General features: G+C 43.6%; 1 protein-coding gene across 2 annotated transcripts in view; it reads left to right on the top strand.

Moving 5' to 3' along the window:
* Positions 1-15,707, top strand: part of SLC7A14 (solute carrier family 7 member 14) — a 107,311-nt gene extending 91,604 nt beyond the window's left edge. For both annotated transcript variants that reach the window (XM_027584896.1, XM_027584897.1), the window contains 2 exons: positions 1,968-2,845; positions 15,146-15,707. In XM_027584896.1, coding sequence (XP_027440697.1) covers positions 1,968-2,845; positions 15,146-15,468 — 1,201 coding nt within the window. In that variant the 3' untranslated portion in view covers positions 15,469-15,707. The remainder of the gene's footprint in view (positions 1-1,967; positions 2,846-15,145) is intronic.
* The last annotated feature ends 4,543 nt before the right edge of the window (positions 15,708-20,250 follow it).

The following is a 20,250-nucleotide window of genomic DNA, read 5'->3' as shown; positions in this document are numbered from 1 at the left end:
ACAGACTATGGAACTTGTCATATATCCTGACAAAGAGTTTGAGTGAGAGTGATGTAAGCCCTGAAATAGTCCCTCAGTTTGACTCTAGGTCCCTCAATCTAGCACAAACTGCTATGTTCCCCTAACTGCCCCCACCCCTCCTGTTTGGCACTGTGTGTTACTTTCTAAAGATTGTGGGTGTCCAACTGTCATGCTGGGTGGCTTCCAGAAGGAAGGACCCATCCCAGGAACATCTTAGGCCTGCCCTCACATTGAGGCCTGGTACTGCCCATCTCTCCACAGTCCCTCTGAAGCTGAAAACATTCAAAGCTACCATTGCAGGGAGGATAAGACCATCTGAACAAAGCCTAATAACAGTAGCAACAATGGCTACCATTTATTGAACATTTGTGTATCCTGGGTGCTTTGTATACAGTATCCCAGTTAGTTGTCACAATAACCCTGTTCTGCAGATGGATATAGTAGATGAGTATACTCAGGTGAAAAAACTTGCCCCAGCTGCTGAGTGAGGGGCCAGGGTTTGTACTCATGACTGTCTGACTCCAAAGGGGTCATACATTGGCCATAAAGTGGTCAATCTGCCCATGGGCACAAAGGGAACGTGGCCCACCTCTTGGTTCCCAGTGCCCACCATATGAGGGCCTTGCAGCGAAGGCATTCTTCAAGTTCACAAAGCAAGGAGTAAAGCATAGAGGCCAAGGAGCTCTCAGGGGTATGGAGGGATACCCTCAGGGACTTTCTCTCTGCCATGAGCTGTCATCTTCTGCTTCATTTCCTCCGCATAACCTCAAAGTCATCACCAGGTCAGAGCTGCCATGTTTGGGAGCTAGAGAGTTGGAGAAGAGGCTGATTATAGTGGAGATGTGACAACTTCCCCCACACATCCAAAAGATTTTTCTGCTGTCAAAGAAAACTAAGAGGAAAAAAACCCAAGCACAGCTGATAGTCATGTGTAAAACACAAAAATAAGGGGAGGGGACCTAGGACTCAGTCAGTTAAATGGCTGACTCTCAATTTCAGCTCAGGTCATGATCTCAGGGTCATGGGATTGAGCCTCACATCAGGCTCTGGGCATGGAATCTGCTTAAGATTCTCCCTCTCTCCCTCTCCCGCTGCCCCTGCCCCCCACCTCCGCATATGCTCTCTCTTTCTCTCTCTCTAAAAAAAAAAAGAAAGAAAGAAAGAAAAAGAAAAGAAGGAAGAAATGGAAGAGCGGGGAAGAGGGAGGATTAGGAGGAGAGGGAGGAGGAGAGCAGGAACCTATTTAAGGCCCACAGGAACTGCTAAAGAAGCACCTGTCATTCATTCACCTTTGTTGGTCTTCTCCAGTTGATAATTGGCTGGACCTAGCCTGCATCTATGAACACGTGTTCTGAATTATTGTGCTACTTTGCCAACTAAACCCCTGCACTTTCATTGTAGAGCAATGTTTCTCAAGGTTTGGCATAAATCAGGATCCTCTGGAGTTTTTCTGAAGTATAATTGGCTAGGGTCCATGCCCAGAGATTCTGACATAGTAAGTCTCTGGTGAAACCTGAAAATATGTATTTCTAATAAGCTCCAAGGTGATACTGATGCTGCTGAGCCATGGATTGACCACACTTTGGGTAACACAGGTCTAGAGAACCCCAAGCAAGTATATGAATTTTCCACCCATCACTTCTTCCCAGCAAAGCTTGCAGTTGAATTCAGGTTTCTGACATACTTCCCAAATTCAATCAACCCTTCACATCAGATAATGAAGTAAGAACTTTAATAAAGAAGTTTGCCTCAAAACCAAGGCATTAAAGTAAATTCTCTTTAAATTATATTCCTGAAACCAGATCCTGCGGTAGGAAGAGCAGCTGTATTGAAAGCAGTGAATCCAGAAGTAAATTCGAGAAGCGGGACAAAGAGGAGTTAAACCATGTTAGAGTCAGTCACCATCTGTAGCTCACTGCTAATCTTCTGCTTGCCCCTCCCTCCAGGTTCCTGGCTCATGTGAGCTCCTACACAGAGACACCAGTGGTGGCCTGCATTGTGTCGGGGTTCCTGGCAGCTCTGCTCTCGCTATTAGTCAGCCTGAGAGACCTAATAGAGATGATGTCCATTGGCACACTCCTTGCCTACACCTTGGTTTCTGTCTGCGTCTTGCTCCTTCGATACCAACCGGAGAGTGACATTGATGGTTTTGTCAAGTTCTTGTCCCAGGAGCACACAAAGAAGAAGGAGGGCATCCTGGCCGACTGTGAGAAGGAAGTTTGTTCTCCTGTGAGTGAAGGGGAAGAGTTTTCTGGCCCAGCCACCAACACATGTGGCGCCAAAAACCTACCGTCTCTGGGAGACAACGAGATGCTCATAGGCAAATCAGACAAGTCAACCTACAATGTGAACCATCCCAACTATGGCACTGTGGACATGACCACAGGCATAGAAACTGATGAATCTGAAAACATTTATCTCATCAAGTTAAAGAAGCTGATTGGGCCCCGTTACTACACCATGAGGATCCGGCTGGGCCTTCCAGGCAAAATGGACCGGCCCACAGCAGCTACAGGGCACACGGTGACCATCTGCGTGCTCCTGCTCTTCATCCTCATGTTCATCTTCTGCTCCTTCATCATCTTTGGTTCCGACTACATCTCAGAGCAGAGCTGGTGGGCCATCCTTCTGGTTGTTCTGATGGTGCTGCTGATCAGCGCCCTGGTGTTCGTGATCCTGCAGCAGCCAGAGAACCCCAAAAAGCTGCCCTATATGGCCCCCTGCCTCCCCTTCGTGCCTGCCTTTGCCATGCTGGTGAACATTTATCTCATGCTAAAGCTCTCCACCATCACATGGATCCGGTTTGCAGTCTGGTGCTTTGTGGGTAAGCAACTTCCTTTGGAGCCTTGAGAGTTCCCTCTCAAGGCCTTGAACAGGCTTATCCCAAAATTACCTCCTAGCTGGACTAGGCATCTCCATTGCAAGAGGAATCTAGCTGGTTTTATGGACCCTTGCTTTCTGCATTAGAGTCAATAAAGCCAGTTGTGCCCTTTCTGCCTGTTATGGTCTTGGTCGTTGGTTCTGAAGAATGATGCTGATCAATCCATCACTTCACTGAATACTATTACTGGACATTCTTTTTAGGGATAATTAATTCCATGAAAAGTCCACTTCAAATGAATCCACATAATAAAGGGACAAAAATAGCACACTAAAAGTGAGAGTGGAAAAGTGGAATTCTATCTTAGAAACTAAAAATTATGAAACTAAAAGTTATGGAAAAAAGGATTTTTCTTACATTTGACAAAATTAAATTAAAATACCAATCATGCCCTAATTTTTTTAATCAGCAAAGTATAAATTAAGTGTGGATTTTTTGGCATAACTTTTCTGACTAAATTATACCATTTAACATCCCCACATCATATTGATTTTTATAAAATATTCAAGACTTTTTCATTTTTTCCCAAGATTCTTTCTTCATCCTTCGATATCCCAATCATTCTCTTGGGAAGCACCCATTATGTCATCATTCTTATGGATTTTCTTTTCTTCTGTTGATAACTGATATAACACCACCAGCTCCTCAACTGTCCACAGCTTTGGGTGTAAATCAGAGATTCTCTCTCTAAATTCACGTTCATTGCCTTCAAAAAGTCTTGCACCTTTCCCAAGATTTTTAATTTTCCTTTGTGATCGATTTGTATTATTATATGTTTCTCACACCCAACAAGCACTGATGTTCATGAGATGGCTGGGGATTGGTGCTCATGATCACTTGAGAGAGGTTTAAGTGAAGCCTAATTTTAAAGTTCCTCAGTCACTATCTTGATGGTCCCTATACAAATTGGTAGCCCCGAAGTCCCCGAAGTCCACTCCTTGAGGTCAGGAATATGGGCATTCAACACAGCATCCTCTGTGCCTGGAACACAACTCGTGCTTAATAAACACTTCTCTCTGACTACTGTTCAGATGAGAAAAAAGGAATAGCTGGAAAGGAGCATGAGGAGGTGGAATTTAAATTGTAAGCCTATAAAAAATAAATAAATAAATAAATAAATAAATAAATAAATAAATAAATAAATAAATTGTAAGCCTATAAGATAAGATTTACATAGAGGGATAGGGGAAAAACAGTTCTCAAGGGCACGTGGGTAGCTCAGTCAGTTAAGCGTCTGCCTTAGGCTCAGGTCATGATCCCAGGGTCCTGGGATGGAACCCCACATGGGGCTCCCTGCTCTGTGGGGAGTGTTTCTCCCTCTGCCTCTCTCTCTGTGTCTCTGATGAATAAATAAATAAAATATTAAAAAAAAAAACAGTGCTCAAATGACAGGGCCAGGGTCTTCCAGCAGATTCCTCACCGCTGAAGGCTAGCCTGTGTCTTCTTGTAAGCATCCCATCCCAATTTTTCACGACTCTAGGTCTCATCCTTTGTTAGACTTTTGGGGAGTTCTTGAGAGAACCCCAGTAACTCATCAAGGTTTTAACTACTTACCTGATTAATTCACAATCTCTCTTCTCCATTTAAACATGTTTCCCCTGGAACATGTAGCTAACCAATGGAGAGACTCGACTGAAGAAGGGAGAAATATTTCAGTCATGTATTTGTCAAATGACTGAAGGCGTAGATGCAAAGACACAGGCATTCATTCATTCATTCCTAGAGTATTAAAGCTGGAAGGGACCTTCAATATCTAGTAGAATGTTCCCCACAGAGTGGTGACCTTTCCATCGGTAGTATTTGGGCTGATTTTAGAGAGTCTAGGAATGAATTTTTTTGAGCTTTTAAAAATACCGTATAGTTATTATACATTTTCACACATACTAGAAAAAATATATGTACTCACATGAATCTGGTGATTATTTTTAAATTTAAAAAGTGAGTCAAATTAAAGGAAAAAACATCAGTCCTAGTACAGGTGCCATGATTCATAGAAATAATTAACACTTAATATAGTTCTAGCACATACCAGCCATTATGCAAGTGCTTTCCTCACATTAACATATGTAACCCTCACAATGACCTTCATTTTACAGATGAGGAAGCTGAGGCATTTGACTGAGATCTTGTAGCTAGAATTTGGTAGAGCCAAAATTAGAAGTCAAGTAGTGTGGGTCCAGGGATCGTGGCCATAGCCACTATACTAAATACGTGGTATAGAAATAATGGAAGTCGGAGAAATACTGACTTCGTCTACCCCTCCCCACTTCTCCCTCTCTCAGTTTTACAGATGACAAAACTGAGCCTCCGAAAGGTTAAATAACATTCTCTAGGTCAACAGGAATAATGGCAAGCTCTTCACAAGGCTATTATTAAAACCCAGCGTCTCCACACTCAGCTCTGCTGCTGGTACCTCCCTACCATGCTGTCCCTGAGCATCCTTCTTATTGGATCAGAATGTTTGCTATATGTAGTTTGTGCAGATTAACGCCTAACATCAGGGCTGGCTCCACAGTGCACAACCTCTGCAGTCACACAGGGCCCCACATTTGGTCTAATGCTCTGCTGCTGCTTCCTTGAATTCTTAACAACTTTTTTTTCTTAACAACATTTTAACAAGAGGCTCCACAGTTTCATTTTGCACTGGAGCCCACAAATTACACCACCAGTTCTGCATCACATCTGTGGTTTCTGGAGCACCAGAGGCATTTTACAAAAGTGGTAAGGTGGCAGGAACCCTTGCCCTCGGAGTCAAACAGCCCAGGTTCAAATCACAGCTCTGCCACCCCTGTGTCTTGTGACCTTGGGAAGTTCAATTACCTCCTTTGCATTTCAGTTTACTCATCTGTAAAAATGCAAATAATTCTACTAGTCTTGATCTGGTTGCCCTTTGGGGCTTAAATAAGAAAAGGGGCACCTGGTTGGCTCAGATGGTTAAGCATCTGACTCTTGATTTCAGCTGAGGTCATGATCTCAGGGTTGTGAGGTCAAGCCTGGCACCAGTCTCCACGCTGGGCATGGAACCTCCTCGGGATTCTCTCTCTCTCCCTCTCCCTCTGCCCCGCCCCGCCAAAATTAATTAATTAATTAAAATTTAAAAAGACAATATTGGGGAAAGTCATATGAATTCTTTCTCTCCTGCCTTTCTTTTTAAAATCTAAAATAACTCATTATTCCGCATACTAGCTATCACATGCCAAAGTACAGCATGAACCTGTTCTGACTCAGGCTGCCCTCCCAGTTATCAGGCAGAAGAAAACTCCCAGAGAGCCTTTTGTAATCTTGGTGATAGCATAAACTTCAAACTCGTTCCAGAAACGGATACTCCCTGACATGGGAGGATGTCACCCTGCAGCCTGGGGCTGGCCAGACAGAGAGCACAGGAGCTTGCTCAACAAGCACCCAGCTGCTGGCCACTACCTGCTTCAGCATCATGGTCTTTGAAGACCAGTACACGAGTAAGCTTTGCCTAGAACAGAAATTCTCTATCTTGACTACACAGCAGAATCCCCTGACAGCTTCTGAAATATTCTGTGCCCAGGATCCCATTAAATGAGTCTGATGTGGCCAAGTACTGGGTATTTTTCAAAGCTCCCCAGGTAATTTTAATGAGTGGTCAGGTTTACAGTGATCTAGAACCGTGGTTCTCAAAGTGTGGTCCCAGACCAGCAGCATCAATATTACATGGGAACTAGTTAGAAATGCAATTTTGAACCCCACCCCAGACCTACCAAGTCAGAATCTCTGACAGCAATTTAGGTTTCAACAAACCCTACGGATTATTCTGATGTATGTTCAAATGTGAGAACCACTGACCTAGAGAGAAAAATAAGAAATTAGTAAGCCAGGTAGATAATTTAATTACAAAACCTCCATTTTCCAAAAACAAATTTTTGCCCATATAAGATATATCAATCCCACAACCCCAAATTGGCTTATAAAACTTTCAATGCTCTCACAGAACAAAGATCCCACCTCTAAACTTCTGAGTCTCCAAAATGTCAGATTTTTCTTCTTAATTTCTCTATTCATAGTATAACTTTCCTGGGGAGAACAGTAGAGATATTTTTAAATGGAACTTCTTATGAAACATCAGCTACTTTTTAAAAAGATTTACATGGTTAAGCTGAGTCATAACTTGATAATCTTCTTGGGCACATTTTTTCTAACCAGGCTTCTCTGAATGAATCTTAATTACAGCATTTTTCTAACAATGTTTTGCTAAGCTTTTGACCTTCAGATGAGCACGACTCATAGAATAAAATAAGGCACAAGTCCCAACAAGATTACTCAGTGCTTGTTTCTTTTCCTTCAGACAAAAGAAATAACACACATAGCAAATGTTTGATAATCCCAACAAAATGAGCACAGAGAAGCCTGAGTTTTCCTTTCCTCTTAGCTGATGTGGTTTTGTAAAAGAACACCTCAAGGGGTTGGGCAGAGTCGCAGGGAGTCTGAAACTAGCAGTGACCAGTGATGACACCACTCAGTGGCACTTTCCAGTGTCTACTATTCCCCTGTGGGACTTTATTAGAAAGTAATCATCTGGTAGACCAGCTCCTGGGCCCCCTCACCCCAAGGGCGGCCAAGTTCTCACCTGGGATTTTTTCAGCCCCTCTGATAAAGCAAATTCTTGTCTATAGATTTAGAGAACAGTGATTTGGCAATGAACTTTGTAAATCCTGTACTAAGACATAATTTCCAAAGAGAAGACATACCTATGGTCTTTACCTGTGCTATCATTCAAAAGTCCTTTTGAAAAGGGACTCAAAGCAGCCATTGTCATGAAGGGAAGAGAAGGGAAGGAAGGGAGCTGTGAACTGGGGACAGACGGCGTCAAGATAAATCAACTCCTGAGGATATGTCCCATAATAAGCTTGAAATTCTCCTTGTAGGCAGAGGAGAAAACAATTGGCAATTTCATCAAATAAATCATGTTCAAGAGGGCAAAAAAAAAAAGCCATGAAGGCCAGGATGAGGGTGGCAACAGGGCCAGGGCAATTCCAAGAGAGAGTGTGGAGGGAATCCTGCTAGTCAAGGCTGCGTGCTGGGTCGGGAGCTGAGCATGGGGAAGAGCGCCAGGAGACCCCAAGGTTCTACGCCCAGCGGCAGCCGCAGTGTCGGCTCTCCTTTGAGACAAAAGAATGAAGGGAGAGGGGGCCATGGCAGAGACAAAGGCCCTGGAGCAGTCATGTGCAGGGGGCCTGGAACACAGAGCCCTGACAGAGTGAGCCCTGGGCATCTTTCCCTCAACTCTTTCCCATTTGTAAGTTTCATCCATGCTGTTGCTTGTGCTTTTGGGTTGTTCATTCTCCTTGCCCAGCTAGCCTTTCACTGTGATAATACTATTATAATATAATAATAATATAGTATCATATTATCATACAATAATAATAATAATAATATGCCCATGGACGTTTAACTGACTTCTAGTCTGGGGCTGTTACAAATAGGGCTGCTATGAACATTCTTGTACATGGTTTTTGGTGGACACATGGACACATTTCCCTAGGGTTTCTGTGGAGTTAGAAGTAGAATTGCTCGCTTGGATTATTGGATTTTTTTAATACCGTACCTTTACAAGATTGCATTCTGTCTCCTGGCCATTATACCCCTCTAATAAAATAAGGGTCCCCAGTTCCATTTTGCAGATGGGAAACTGAGGCATAAAGTAATGTGACTTTATATTTGACCAGTGGCAGAGCCAGGGAGAGACTCTCCACCACCCCTCAACCCCCCATTCAATCCCGAGACCGCTCTTCCTGGCCACACCATATTAAACAAACCTTATTGTTATTATAATCACCAGGGCTTGTGGAGGTATTTTAAAAACTAACCAGCAAAGTGGGAGTTGGTAGGGATTGCAGTGGGTGGGGAGGACACCCTCTCATGACCATCCAGTCTTCCCTTCTGCATTGGCAAATGTCTGTTTTGGAAAGCCGATCCCAGGGTAGTAAAAATAAAAAAGCCTCTGGGCATAACAAAGTGCCTCAGTTATCTGCAGAGGGCAGGGCTTCCTGCTGGAAAGTGAGCCCCAGGAAGAGGTAGCTCCACCCAGCCTGAGGTCAGGTGACCCACCTCCTCTGGCCCTGAGTCTGTGACTGCCTACAGAGGACAGGAAGCTCCCATGGGACTCTAAAGATCTGGCAGCTTCTCCTTAGCCAGAGTTGGGGCCAGTGGGGTTAGAAATCTGCAGTTACTGTCTATCTCCAGGTCACCCGGGCTCTTTACAGAGTTGAGTTTTTGTTCAAGGTTTTCCCCCCATATGATCCAGAGACACCCCCCCCAACCCTCTACTTGGTAGGTTGGGGTCATTTACTTAGTTTGCCCAGATGGATCCACACAAGGAGAGTAAATGGGTGTATTGCCCACTGATGCTCAGGTGTCCCAGCATCTGAAAGCAAGCCTGGCATTTCTAAACCGTCCCTGGAGACGCCTGGGTGGGTTGGGAACAGCCATCAGTTTAGACTCAAGAGATGTGAGTTCCAGCGCCATTTCAACCACTGATTTATTAAACAGGTTTTAACCTCTCTGGGATAATGGACGAGAAAGTACTATTTTACAAAGGGTTTTAAGATCACAAAGTGTTCTACTACATAAAGAAAGCCCATTAAATTGCCAAAGGCATGATTCTTCATCTTGTCTAGCCTGAACCTCTCTTGGGCACATTCTCCATCAGGGAATTTCTGCCTGGAAGAAAAGCCGATGCCTCCTTTCAAATATTTCCTTTCACTGTAAACAGCCCTTCTCAGGACTCATTGCCATTACCTTTAAGCAGGGCCGGCATTCAGCCCCTCTGCCCAGGTACAGCCATGTCTGTTTTTAAAATACTGAAACACTTCTGTACCTACTGCTAACTAGTTGCTGCCCTGAGCGTCTCCTCTCCCTAAGATCCAATAACGCAAAAAAAAAAATAATAATAATAATAATAATAATAACTCCTTGGGTGCCTGGGTGGCTCAGTTGGTTGAGCGACTGCCTTCGGCTCAGGTCATGATCCTGGAGTCCCGGGATCGAGTCCCGCATCGGGCTCCCTGCTCGGCGGGGAGTCTGCTTCTCCCTCTGACCCTCTTCCCTCTCGTGCTCTGTCTCATTCTCTCTCTCAAATAAATAAATGGAGTCTTTAAAAAAAAAAAAAAAAATAATAATAATAATAATAATAATAACTCCAGCCCAGCAGGAGGGTCTCCGAGACCCTGCTGCAACACAAAAGCTAATTCCCTTCTGATTTTTAACACCACACCTGCCTTTCATGTATTACAGCTTGAAGATGTATAACTACAATGCAATGGATCTAAGTTTTTAAGGAACAGCAGGATTAAATATGCAAATGTCAATTAGCCATCTCATTGTTGAGGCTTGGTTCCAAATGACTTCTGGCTTATGCCGAAAGCAAATCCTCTCTCAAAAGATAAAACTTTGCCATCTGTAAGGGTTTACAAAAGAATACGATGCCAGTCCCAGTGACAAATAACAGCGCCCCGAAACTATATCAAGCAGTAATAGCATCATTGGAGTGAGTCTATCGTCTCATAAGGTGTAGAGTTTTTCCCCACATGCTTAATCATTCAGGGCAATTTTAATACTTCTGGATATCAGATGATATTAAGGAATTATTATCATTTTTTAGAGGTGATAATGATACTAAGTTTTTTTAAGTTGATTTGAAAGATACATACTTAATTATTTACAGATGAAGCATAGGATGGAAGGGATTTGTTTCAAAATAATCTAAAGAGAAGGGCTCAGGAGGCTGGGTGTCAGGAGGGAGCTAGTGATGAGTATATGGGGTTCTTTATACTATTCTCTGCTTTGGTATATGTTTGGAATTCTTCAAACTAAAAAGCTAAGCAAAATTGTTTTCTATTGGTCTATACCCCCTGGCCACCCCTGGTAGGGGAGATACACCCTGGATCAGGACATGGAGAGCCCCTGAAGGATTCACCGTCCCAGCACTAACCGTGTTGCTGTAGAAAATCTTTTATTTTGTCCTATGCCCCAGTTCCCTGTCTGTGAGATACACGTAATCCTAACCTTCCCACTCCCTGGCCCTCCACACACACACACACACACACACACACACACACACACACACACACACACTCACACACACATTCCCAAACAGGCTACGAGGAATCTAAACAAGATCACATGCATAACATTTTGAACTCCTTGGGAAAAAGGTACAACATAAATAATGCATCCTTAGGACCTCAGCACCCAGAAGTGTTGTGTGAAGTTCAGTTTAGATGATTCAGAATTCCCAGAATCCCCACAGATTTTTCAGAAACTACCTCATGCTTAGTTTTCTAAGCCAGCTGAAAAAAAGGAGCAGAAACAAAAAACACCCTGCTTCTACACAGGAGGCTTTTAGCAGCTCTGTTTACTCCCCCGACACAAAGCCTTTGTTTATGTGTGACAGATGGTAGTACATGCTTCTCTGCTCTTTCTACCTCCCTTCTCCCCTCCCTCCCTCACTTCATTTGATCCCCTCTGTTTCTTTGTCCCCCTCTTTTTTTTCCTTTTCTCCAATCCTTGGTGCCTTACACCACTTTCCTTGAACTTACTCAAGGGCCAGCAAGAAGGGTCAGACAGAACGCCAGACCTTTGCCTGCGCTGACCATTTGTTCCACCTAGGCTGCATGCACACAGTCGCTTCTTGGTTCAGAGCACTTATATTCAAAATATATTTATTTTTTAAATTTATTTATTTAAGAGAGTGAGAGAGAGAGCATGGCAGGGAGGGGCAGAGGGAGAGAGAGTTTCAAGCGGATCTGGGCTGAACACGGAGCCCAACGTGGGGCTCCATCCTACGACCCTGAGATCATGACCTGAGCCGAAACCCATCCAGGCGCCCCAAAATATATTTTTGAAGACAAAATAACACAATTTTGAAATGATAAGGGGCTCAGAGCAAACATTAAAAAGCCCATAAATATTTACATGGCAGATTTCCATGGGTTGCTTTCTCAAAGTAATCGTAGTCAATGCATTCATGCACACACATGTTCCTTCAGACACAGTCATTCCCAAAGAACAAATGTAGACATGACCTTTTACTCAATGCATACTATCATAAGCATAGTCTCCAAACCAGCCTGCAGGGGGCAGCTGTGAAGGACTGGGCATGCAAGAGTCCTCTATCCATATGGAATGCTGTTTCTGCCCTCGGCCCGATTCCCAACCTGTTTCTTTTTTTGTAAAATGAAGGTACTCAAACAGATCTATAGACTCTTTCCAGCTCTAAATATCTAGGATTCTATGAGGCTCTTAGAGAATGTCCATAAATCAGTCTACCTGACGCCACCACACCGGGTGGGGGCAGGGGAAGGTCTGTCAGAACAGATGTCAAACCAGTGCTTGAATGATGAGCTGTGTGATTGCAGAGCAGAGAGCTTAGGGGCAAAGGGAAAAGGAAAAGAAATGGTATTAAGTTCAGTAGGGAAATAACTCACTTTTAAACAGGGTCTGAGAAGGGGATCAGATGGAAAGAATTGATAATAATAGAGACCAAACAGGAAGAGGAGGCAAGATTTGACACCTGCCTCAATGTCTAAGAGAAAAGATAGCAAAAAAGCAAAAAGGGGCAAAAAGAGCTGCGTGCCTGTTGATCCCACCTGGTCTCCTGAAATTTATTCTCAGGTCTCAAACATGCTTCCAACGGAGGCATTCTCCAAGAAGCAGCATGCTGGCCCTTTTAGAAGGGGCCTTAACTTGGTGCCTTGTCCCACACAAGGGTAATAACTATCCCCCCATGGCTACTCCCCGCCCCAGCCCCACCCCAACAAGAAAGAGTAAAGATCTGTGTTCAGAAAACTGAAGTCGCTATTTGAGAGTAGCTACATCTGCAAATGATTAACTCTAGGATTTATTACCAATTAGGACTATAAATCTCTGCTTACTTCGGCTCCTGGACAGTTGATTTCACTGGGGGATTGGGCAGGGGGTGAGGAGAAAGTCATTTAAAACAAAGAGGGAGAAATCCAAGTTTAAAAAAGACCCACTTCAAATTCAAAAGGAGCAGGATTTCTCAAGCACCAAAGAGGAAAGCAGAACTTGACCTTGTGGTTCTAAGCAAACAGCTGTGCAGATGCCTGCAGGGTTAGCAAAGCCAAAGGAACTAGTGCCACTCAGAAGAGGGGCGTCTGGGGTTTGGAAGGGTGTTGCATAACGGAGTGGCATCTGGTGGCCAAGCCTTAATATGGCTGGTGTTGGCAACGGAGTACGTGCCCAGGAGCTTAATGCTCCTGATCTAAGGGATTCCCAGTCTTGGCTAACCATTGCGCTCACCTGTGGGGCTTTGAAACCTACCTATGCTTCAATCACACTGCAGACCAATTAAATCAGAATCTCTAGGGGTGGGGCTTGGGCTTAAGGGCGGTTCAGAAACTCCCCAAGAGACCTTCCAGCTGAAACCAGGGTTGAAAGTCATTGCTTATCTCATTTCATCCTCATGGCAACTCCATGTTATAGGTACAGTGACTATCATGAAGAGAAAACTGAGGCACAAAGAAGCTAAGTAACTGGTCCAGGGTTACACGGCTAATAGTAATGGAGGCAGGATTTGAACCCAGGGTTCACACTCTTAATCACTGTGCCCTATGATCCCCCAAGGCAATGGTTCCCAGCTATTCCAAACCCTGAGCCTTCATGAGCTTTTCAAGATAGAAAATGGGGGTTCTCAAACTATTTTTTAATATTTATTTATCTATTTATTTATTTTGAGAGAGAGAGAAAGAGCGTGAGCAGGGGGACAGAGGGAGAGAGAATCCCAAGCCAACTCCGTGCTGAGCAGACCTTGAGATCACAGCCTGAGCTGAAACAAAGAGTTGGATGCTTAAGCAACTGCACAACCCAAGCGCCCCTCAAACTATTTCTATATGTAATTTCAAAAAATTATAACAGAAATGAAACATTAGCCCTTGTTAATGCTCCATATTAACTAGGAAACAAGTTTCTTCCCTTTGCTTGGAATGACATCAACTAAGGAGGTTGCGCTGGAAATTCCATGCTCATCAGAGTTCTCATTCATTCGTTCAACAAACATTAAGTGCCAGTTTTCTGCAGTCTCTAAAATAGAACCACCCTGGGGTGCCTGGGTGGCTCAGTCGTTAAGCGTCTGCCTTCGGCTCAGGTCATGATCCCGAGGGCCTGGGATCGAGCCCCGCATCGGGCTCCCTGATCTGCGGGGAAGCCTGCTTCTCCCTCTCCCACTCCCACTGCTTGTGTTCCCTCTCTCGCTGTGTCTCTCTCTGTCAAATAAATAAAATCTTTTAAAAATAAATAAATAAATAAAAATTAAAAAAATAAAATAAAATAGAACTACCCTGTGCAGATAATCACACAGTAAACGTTCTAAAGGCCATAACAGTGGCAGGCACCAGACGCTTTGAGAGCCCACAGAAGAAAGTGAACAGCTCTGAGTAGCAGTAATATAATACTCCTTCGGTGAGTGAAAAATGGCAAAGTAAACAATAGGGCAATATATACATATTGCTCAGTGGTGAAATAAAAGATGGCATCCCTAATTGGAAGTGTGGGATAATAAAATGCTACAAGAAGGTTGGGGACCCACGGTGGGTGATCCACAGATATTTAAGCTGGGGTGGAAAATGCAAATTCCTAGTTGGCACCTACATGAGTGTAGTGAACAGGGAGGTGGGGACAGAGGTGACTAGAGAGCCCACATTCTATTTAAAGAAGAAGCTAGGGCTCACCTCCAGCCACAACTGCCATATAGGAATGTGGGAGTAGTGTCGTGAGACCTGACGTTTTTAGGGGAAGCCGTAAATATGGGTTGCTTAATGCAAGATACCTCAAAATTTTTTAAAGATTTTGTTTATTTATTTGAGAGAGAGAAAGTGAGCAAGCGAGCGAGAGAGCACAAGCGAGTTAGGGTCAGAGGGAGAAGCAGGCTCCCCACTGAGCAGGGAGCCAGACGTGGGACTCGATCCTGGAAGTCCAGGATCATGACCCGAGCTGAAGGCAGTCACTTAACCAACTGAGCCACCCAGGCGCCCCAGATATCCCAATTTTTAAATGACATCTAATTCGAGTTTTTCCAGAGACGATGTAGACCAAAGAAAACATATCTCCCGCCAGCCCTGCTTTCACCGCCAGCCCCGCTTTCACCGCCAGCCCCGCTTTCACCGCCAGCCCTGCTTTCACCATTGAGTATCTCCTCGCTAGTCCCGTGGATCCCAGAGCAACTGCTTATTCGCCTGTGCCTTTCCCTCCCTGCAGGTATGCTCATTTATTTCGGGTACGGCATCTGGAACAGCACCCTCGAAATCAGCGCTCGAGAAGAAGCCCTGCACCAAAGCACGTACCAGCGCTACGACGTGGATGACCCTTTCTCGGTGGAGGAGGGTTTCTCCTACGCCACGGAGGGCGAGAGCCAGGAGAACTGGGGCGGGCCGGCCGAGGACAAAGGCTTCTATTACCAGCAGATGTCAGATGCTAAGGCCAACACCCGGACAAGTAGCAAAGCGAAGAGCAAAAGCAAACACAAACAGAACTCAGAGGCCCTGATCGCAAATGATGAGTTAGATTACTCTCCCGAGTAGGAGTAAACACACAAGAAATGTGTAGAAACGGTGGCGATTTCTTTTCAGTAACTTAACCCGTGGGCTAGAGGGTGAAAACATTTTTGGCTCTCATTTCAAAAGTCCAGCCTTTCCCCAGAGTCAGTCCCCAGTCATAGCCTGTCATTTGCTACTTTTGTTCTTCAGGATAGTTCTGTCGAAGGGTTTCACCTGGGTTTCATCACTGATCCCCTTGAAAAATAAATAAATAAATAAATAAACCAGAGGCTGCAAGAAATTCTATCGTAGGTGCAACCATCAGAGCTGATGGCAGCAAATGTTTCCTAGGCCTTTGCTTTGTTGGTTTAATCTTTTTGCTTCTTAGAGAGGCAAGGGGCCTCACTTCTTGAGCCACACTGAGGCCACAGCTCCTCCTGGAGATGTGCCAAAGCAGGTGGGTGTGGGCACCAGGCAGCATTTCCACCACCAGGATCACCCAGGCAAAGATCCTCCGAGCACGCCCTGCTGAGAGCTTCTCCCCGAGGACGTGCACAGGTGGACACTGGCACTTCCTCAGCAAGCAACACTTGGTCCTGAAATCTCACAAAAACGAGTTCATGGAGAAGACGCATGCTGCTGCTTCTTATTCACCAAGGTTCTCACAGTCTCCAGACTAACTTTAGGATCCAGCAAAGGTTAGGGACTCTGAGACCATTTCCCCAGAGGTTTCAGAGTTACCATAAAGCAGTCTTGCAGACCCAACAATATGGTAAGAAGGACCATCAAAGCGCTACTTCAATGCCCAGAAAAAATAATTAGCCATCTCTTGCCGTGAAGGCCAGAAGGGCATTGGCAGAAATTAACTCTCCATCATACCTTTTCTTCAACCAGCCTCTAAGCTCCTGCTGATATAATGAAAGGGGACATAGTTGGAGCATGATTTCATGGCATTAATATGCCTTGAAGAAGGAGGCCGCTTGTTTTCAAATCAGATAAAAATCTTTACAAGGAGACGTGACCAGCCACTGAGATCACACTGCAAATTCTATTTCAGATTTCCAAAATTACAAATTGTGTAGTTTGTTGAGATTTGCCACCACTTGAGCGGTGGGGGCCCCTCTGAAAACAAAACAGCTGAAACTCAGCTACTTAGGTAATGGCATTCCGAGAGATCACATTTCACTTCTGAACCTTACTCCTCCCAAGTAGCTCGCGTTTAGATATATATTTCGTCTGTTATTTCCCAGAGCAGGTTTACTGAAGCCCAGAGAGATACCTACCTGGTAAGGTCTACATCGGGCCCTAACGGGGACTCTTAAAGGAATTTTCTCAGAAGTAACCTAGAGGAGAGAATGTGTGGCCGGCAAGAACACATGGTCTATCAGCTCCACTCTTGGGTCCCCAGAATTCCCTCGGTCGCCCTGAGATGTGCACACGTGAACATGGAGGCACAGTTTCGATCAAGCTACAGTCTTTGTGGGCCTTCCTGAAAGGGGGGCAAAGTAGCAAATTTCTCGCCCTCTCTCTCCCAGATCTAGCATTATGCCAAAAGTTGTCCAAAATACATCAACTAATGTAAAGCTATTCTTTGTTTAAAAGTTGAGGTTCGTGCCATCGTGGCATGCCTTAGGATTATGGAGAAGAGGCAAAATCCACTTTTTCACTCAATGAACACTGATTGAGACTGTATCAAGTGCTAAGCAATGGGAATAGAACCAAGTGTAACATTATGCCCTTGGGGGCTCCCAGGGCAGGGAACGAGCGGCGCTGGCACCTGACAAGTGTAGACAAAACCAGCAAGCCTGACAAGTCTTCCCAGTTGATGCACTGGGCTTTAATATAGAATAAAATAGAAGGTCAGTTGAAGCTAGTTTTTTTTTTTTTAAACATGATTTTAGGTAAATTGCATATCTCACCCAGGGCCAATGAATGCCAGTAAATTCAAGCAACTCCTATTTTCTAGAATTTCTTTTCCATTCCTCTGTATTAATTGTTTAGAATTCTGGTTTCCTGGGGTAATTTTGTCATTTTAATGTAACGCATGGCAGTGCTGTGTTTTCTCTTCCCTAAACTTAACCCTAAAGATACAGTGCCTGGTCTGTGAAATGTATCCTTGGGGATGAACTGTGGACTAATTATCAGTAATTTTTTGTGAATACAAAGTTTTGAACTAGTTTCGAGACTCAGCAAATCTGCCTAAACTAAATACAACGTGTGAGACCTGAAATATCCAGATAGATGGGGTGGGGCTATATTCATTAAAAATGTCCAAAAAGAAATATGAGTGTAAAATAACAAAATCTTAACGTGGGTGAAAGAGCTCCCTTTTAGTAGTGAGGGTTAAGTATTAAGGTAACAATAGTTCAGTGGCGGATGTATGAAATTTCTGTAGCATGAGGAGACAGAACACAGAGTAAACACCATTGGTATTGATTTTGTGAAGATCCTCTGAACCGCTCTGGTTCTGGAGACATTTCTCCCAAGTAGTATCTCCTTCTTCTTATAATCTTGGTCTCTTTGTTTCTCTAAAGTTAGTCATCTCCCTAACAATCTTGGTTTAAAAAAAAAATTAGTAAGATAGAAAAAAGATTTTTTAAGGTAAATTGACATGTTTTTGTTCATGTTTCCCAGCCTCTGTGAAATGGTCCCAGATTTCACAATGCAGTTTCAAATACCATCAATTACTAGAATGATTATATTAGCATTTCCTAGCAATTTTCTCAAGACCACGTTAGTGGAATCACATTAAAAGTAAGATCATCTTATAATTACCGTAGAAACTTAGCCTTCTTGAATGGAGTCCAAGAAAGACCTACATTTTATTGAATTCTTCTCTCTTGCAAGAGCTTTTCCAGGGAGGTTTCATCGTGTGAATTAGTAGTGTGGAACCAATTACTTGATTTTTTTTGTAATTGTATTCTATTTATTGGTACTCTGCTTCCTTTCAGAAGGATTTCAAGGTGGCTATTGAAATACATATAATGCAAAAAAATAAGTGAGGAGCTTGGGTAAATAAAAACAGAAATAGAAAGGATAAGACGAAGCTAGAAGTGTGTTTAGTGCACAAATGCAAAATCTTGATATGCATTGCTAAATTTGCCGATGGGGGGGCAACTTGAAAAATAGTGAAATTGTTGGTAAGGACATGAAGAACCACTCCTGCATGATAAGAACAAATCTTTCCCCATGAGGGCAGAGAATAGCATAGATCATTGAAACCCACGTACAAGCTTCAGACTTAGATTTTACCAGCTACATGTGCCTGGCATAGAGTGGGTGTTCAATAAATATCTAATAATCAGACGGATGGCTGAATAGATGGATGAAAGGAAAATGAAATATTATTTATTTAAGAATTTTTTGCGGAGTCCTTATCTGTGGTATGACCTAAGACATGGGGGAAATAGGATATATAAGATATATAAATAAAAACCATAGTGAAGGTGACATGTGAGATGAGGGACTTACAAGGTGCAACGAGAGTTCAAATACGGAAAAGACCGCCTTTCATTGGGAAAAATGATAGAGAATGCAGTCTTTGTGTTGAGCCCTGTGGAATGGGCAGAACATTTCCCCCAGGTAGAAATGGGCAAAAGGCTTGCCAAGTGGAGAATCAGCATGAGTAGGGAGGAGAGGGGCTGACAGCTGTCTCTGACTAATAATGTGTACTGTGCCTCCTTCAAGGGAAAGCAAGAAGCTAGTCTGACAGGAGCTTACGATGTATGCATGATTGATCTATGCAACAGTAAGAAATAACGCTGAGAAGGATGTGAGGGCTTATTCACAAATAGACTTAAACAGCGAACTCAGCTGGCTGGCTCTCCTTGGGTGGGGAGGCACCGGGGAAATGATGAACATATGAATCAGGGAGGGCTGGGCTTTAAGAAGCTGGGTCAGTGGCTTCGTCCACCTGTGTATGGTGCTAACAGATCACATACACATTTCAAATTGATTTAATATGTTGAAAGGAAAAAAATACCCAAATTAAAGCAATGTATGATTGATCCTTCTTTTGAATCCTGATTTCATCATTAACCTAGAAGCATAGTCATTTAACATGTAGACAGACAACACAAAGTTATTCACAGCCATTTTAAAGTTTTCAACAATACCTTTAAACAACCAAACCTTACAATTTTTTCTAACTAACTAATCTAAAAAGTAAAACCTCAGCTCCAGATTTTACTCAGCTTGAGTGCAAGGCCACTTTGAACTGGTGAAAAGAATCAGATGATAGAATTGGGTGAAGAAGCCAATTGTACTACTTAGTAACAAACTGACAACTAATCAAATGTCTACATCGTGGTCATGATGTTAGATACACAGGGAGAAAAAAGTTGAATTTAACAATGCATTTCTGTAGATATAAACCCAGCAATTAATGGGAAACAAAGCACAAGCCGCCTCAAAAAAAAAAAAAGTCTTTCCCCTATTCTCCTGAAAAGGACTGATAAACTTGACGTCGTTCACATCACATTTGTTGGAAATCTACAAGGGAATACCTTTTCTCTGCATTATAAGTAGAAGTTACAGGAGTTTGAGAATCAGCCCATGAGTCTAGAAGAAATGGCGTCCCCTCTCCCCAGCTTTTACCAGGGACTAAAATGTCCATGGAAGCCCATGGAGGGTCAGCCACAGGTTCATCTAATTTTGCATCTCAGAGTGGAGAAGTCAGAAGTCGGGGAGCATGTCCAAAGCCAGGGCTGCGACCAACTCACTGAATCCAGGCAGAGTTAATGGCCCTCTCTTGGATGTAAGTTTTCAGGCTAGCGAACAATCCAGAAGTGGCCTTAGTTTCTGAGGCTGGCGGGGGGAGGGGGAGTA

Source organism: Zalophus californianus, chromosome 1, assembly GCF_009762305.2.
Source record: "Zalophus californianus isolate mZalCal1 chromosome 1, mZalCal1.pri.v2, whole genome shotgun sequence".
Lineage (NCBI taxonomy): Eukaryota > Metazoa > Chordata > Mammalia > Carnivora > Otariidae > Zalophus > Zalophus californianus.
The sequence above is the reverse complement of the archived record's forward strand: the minus strand, read 5'-3'. Positions and strand labels throughout refer to the sequence as shown.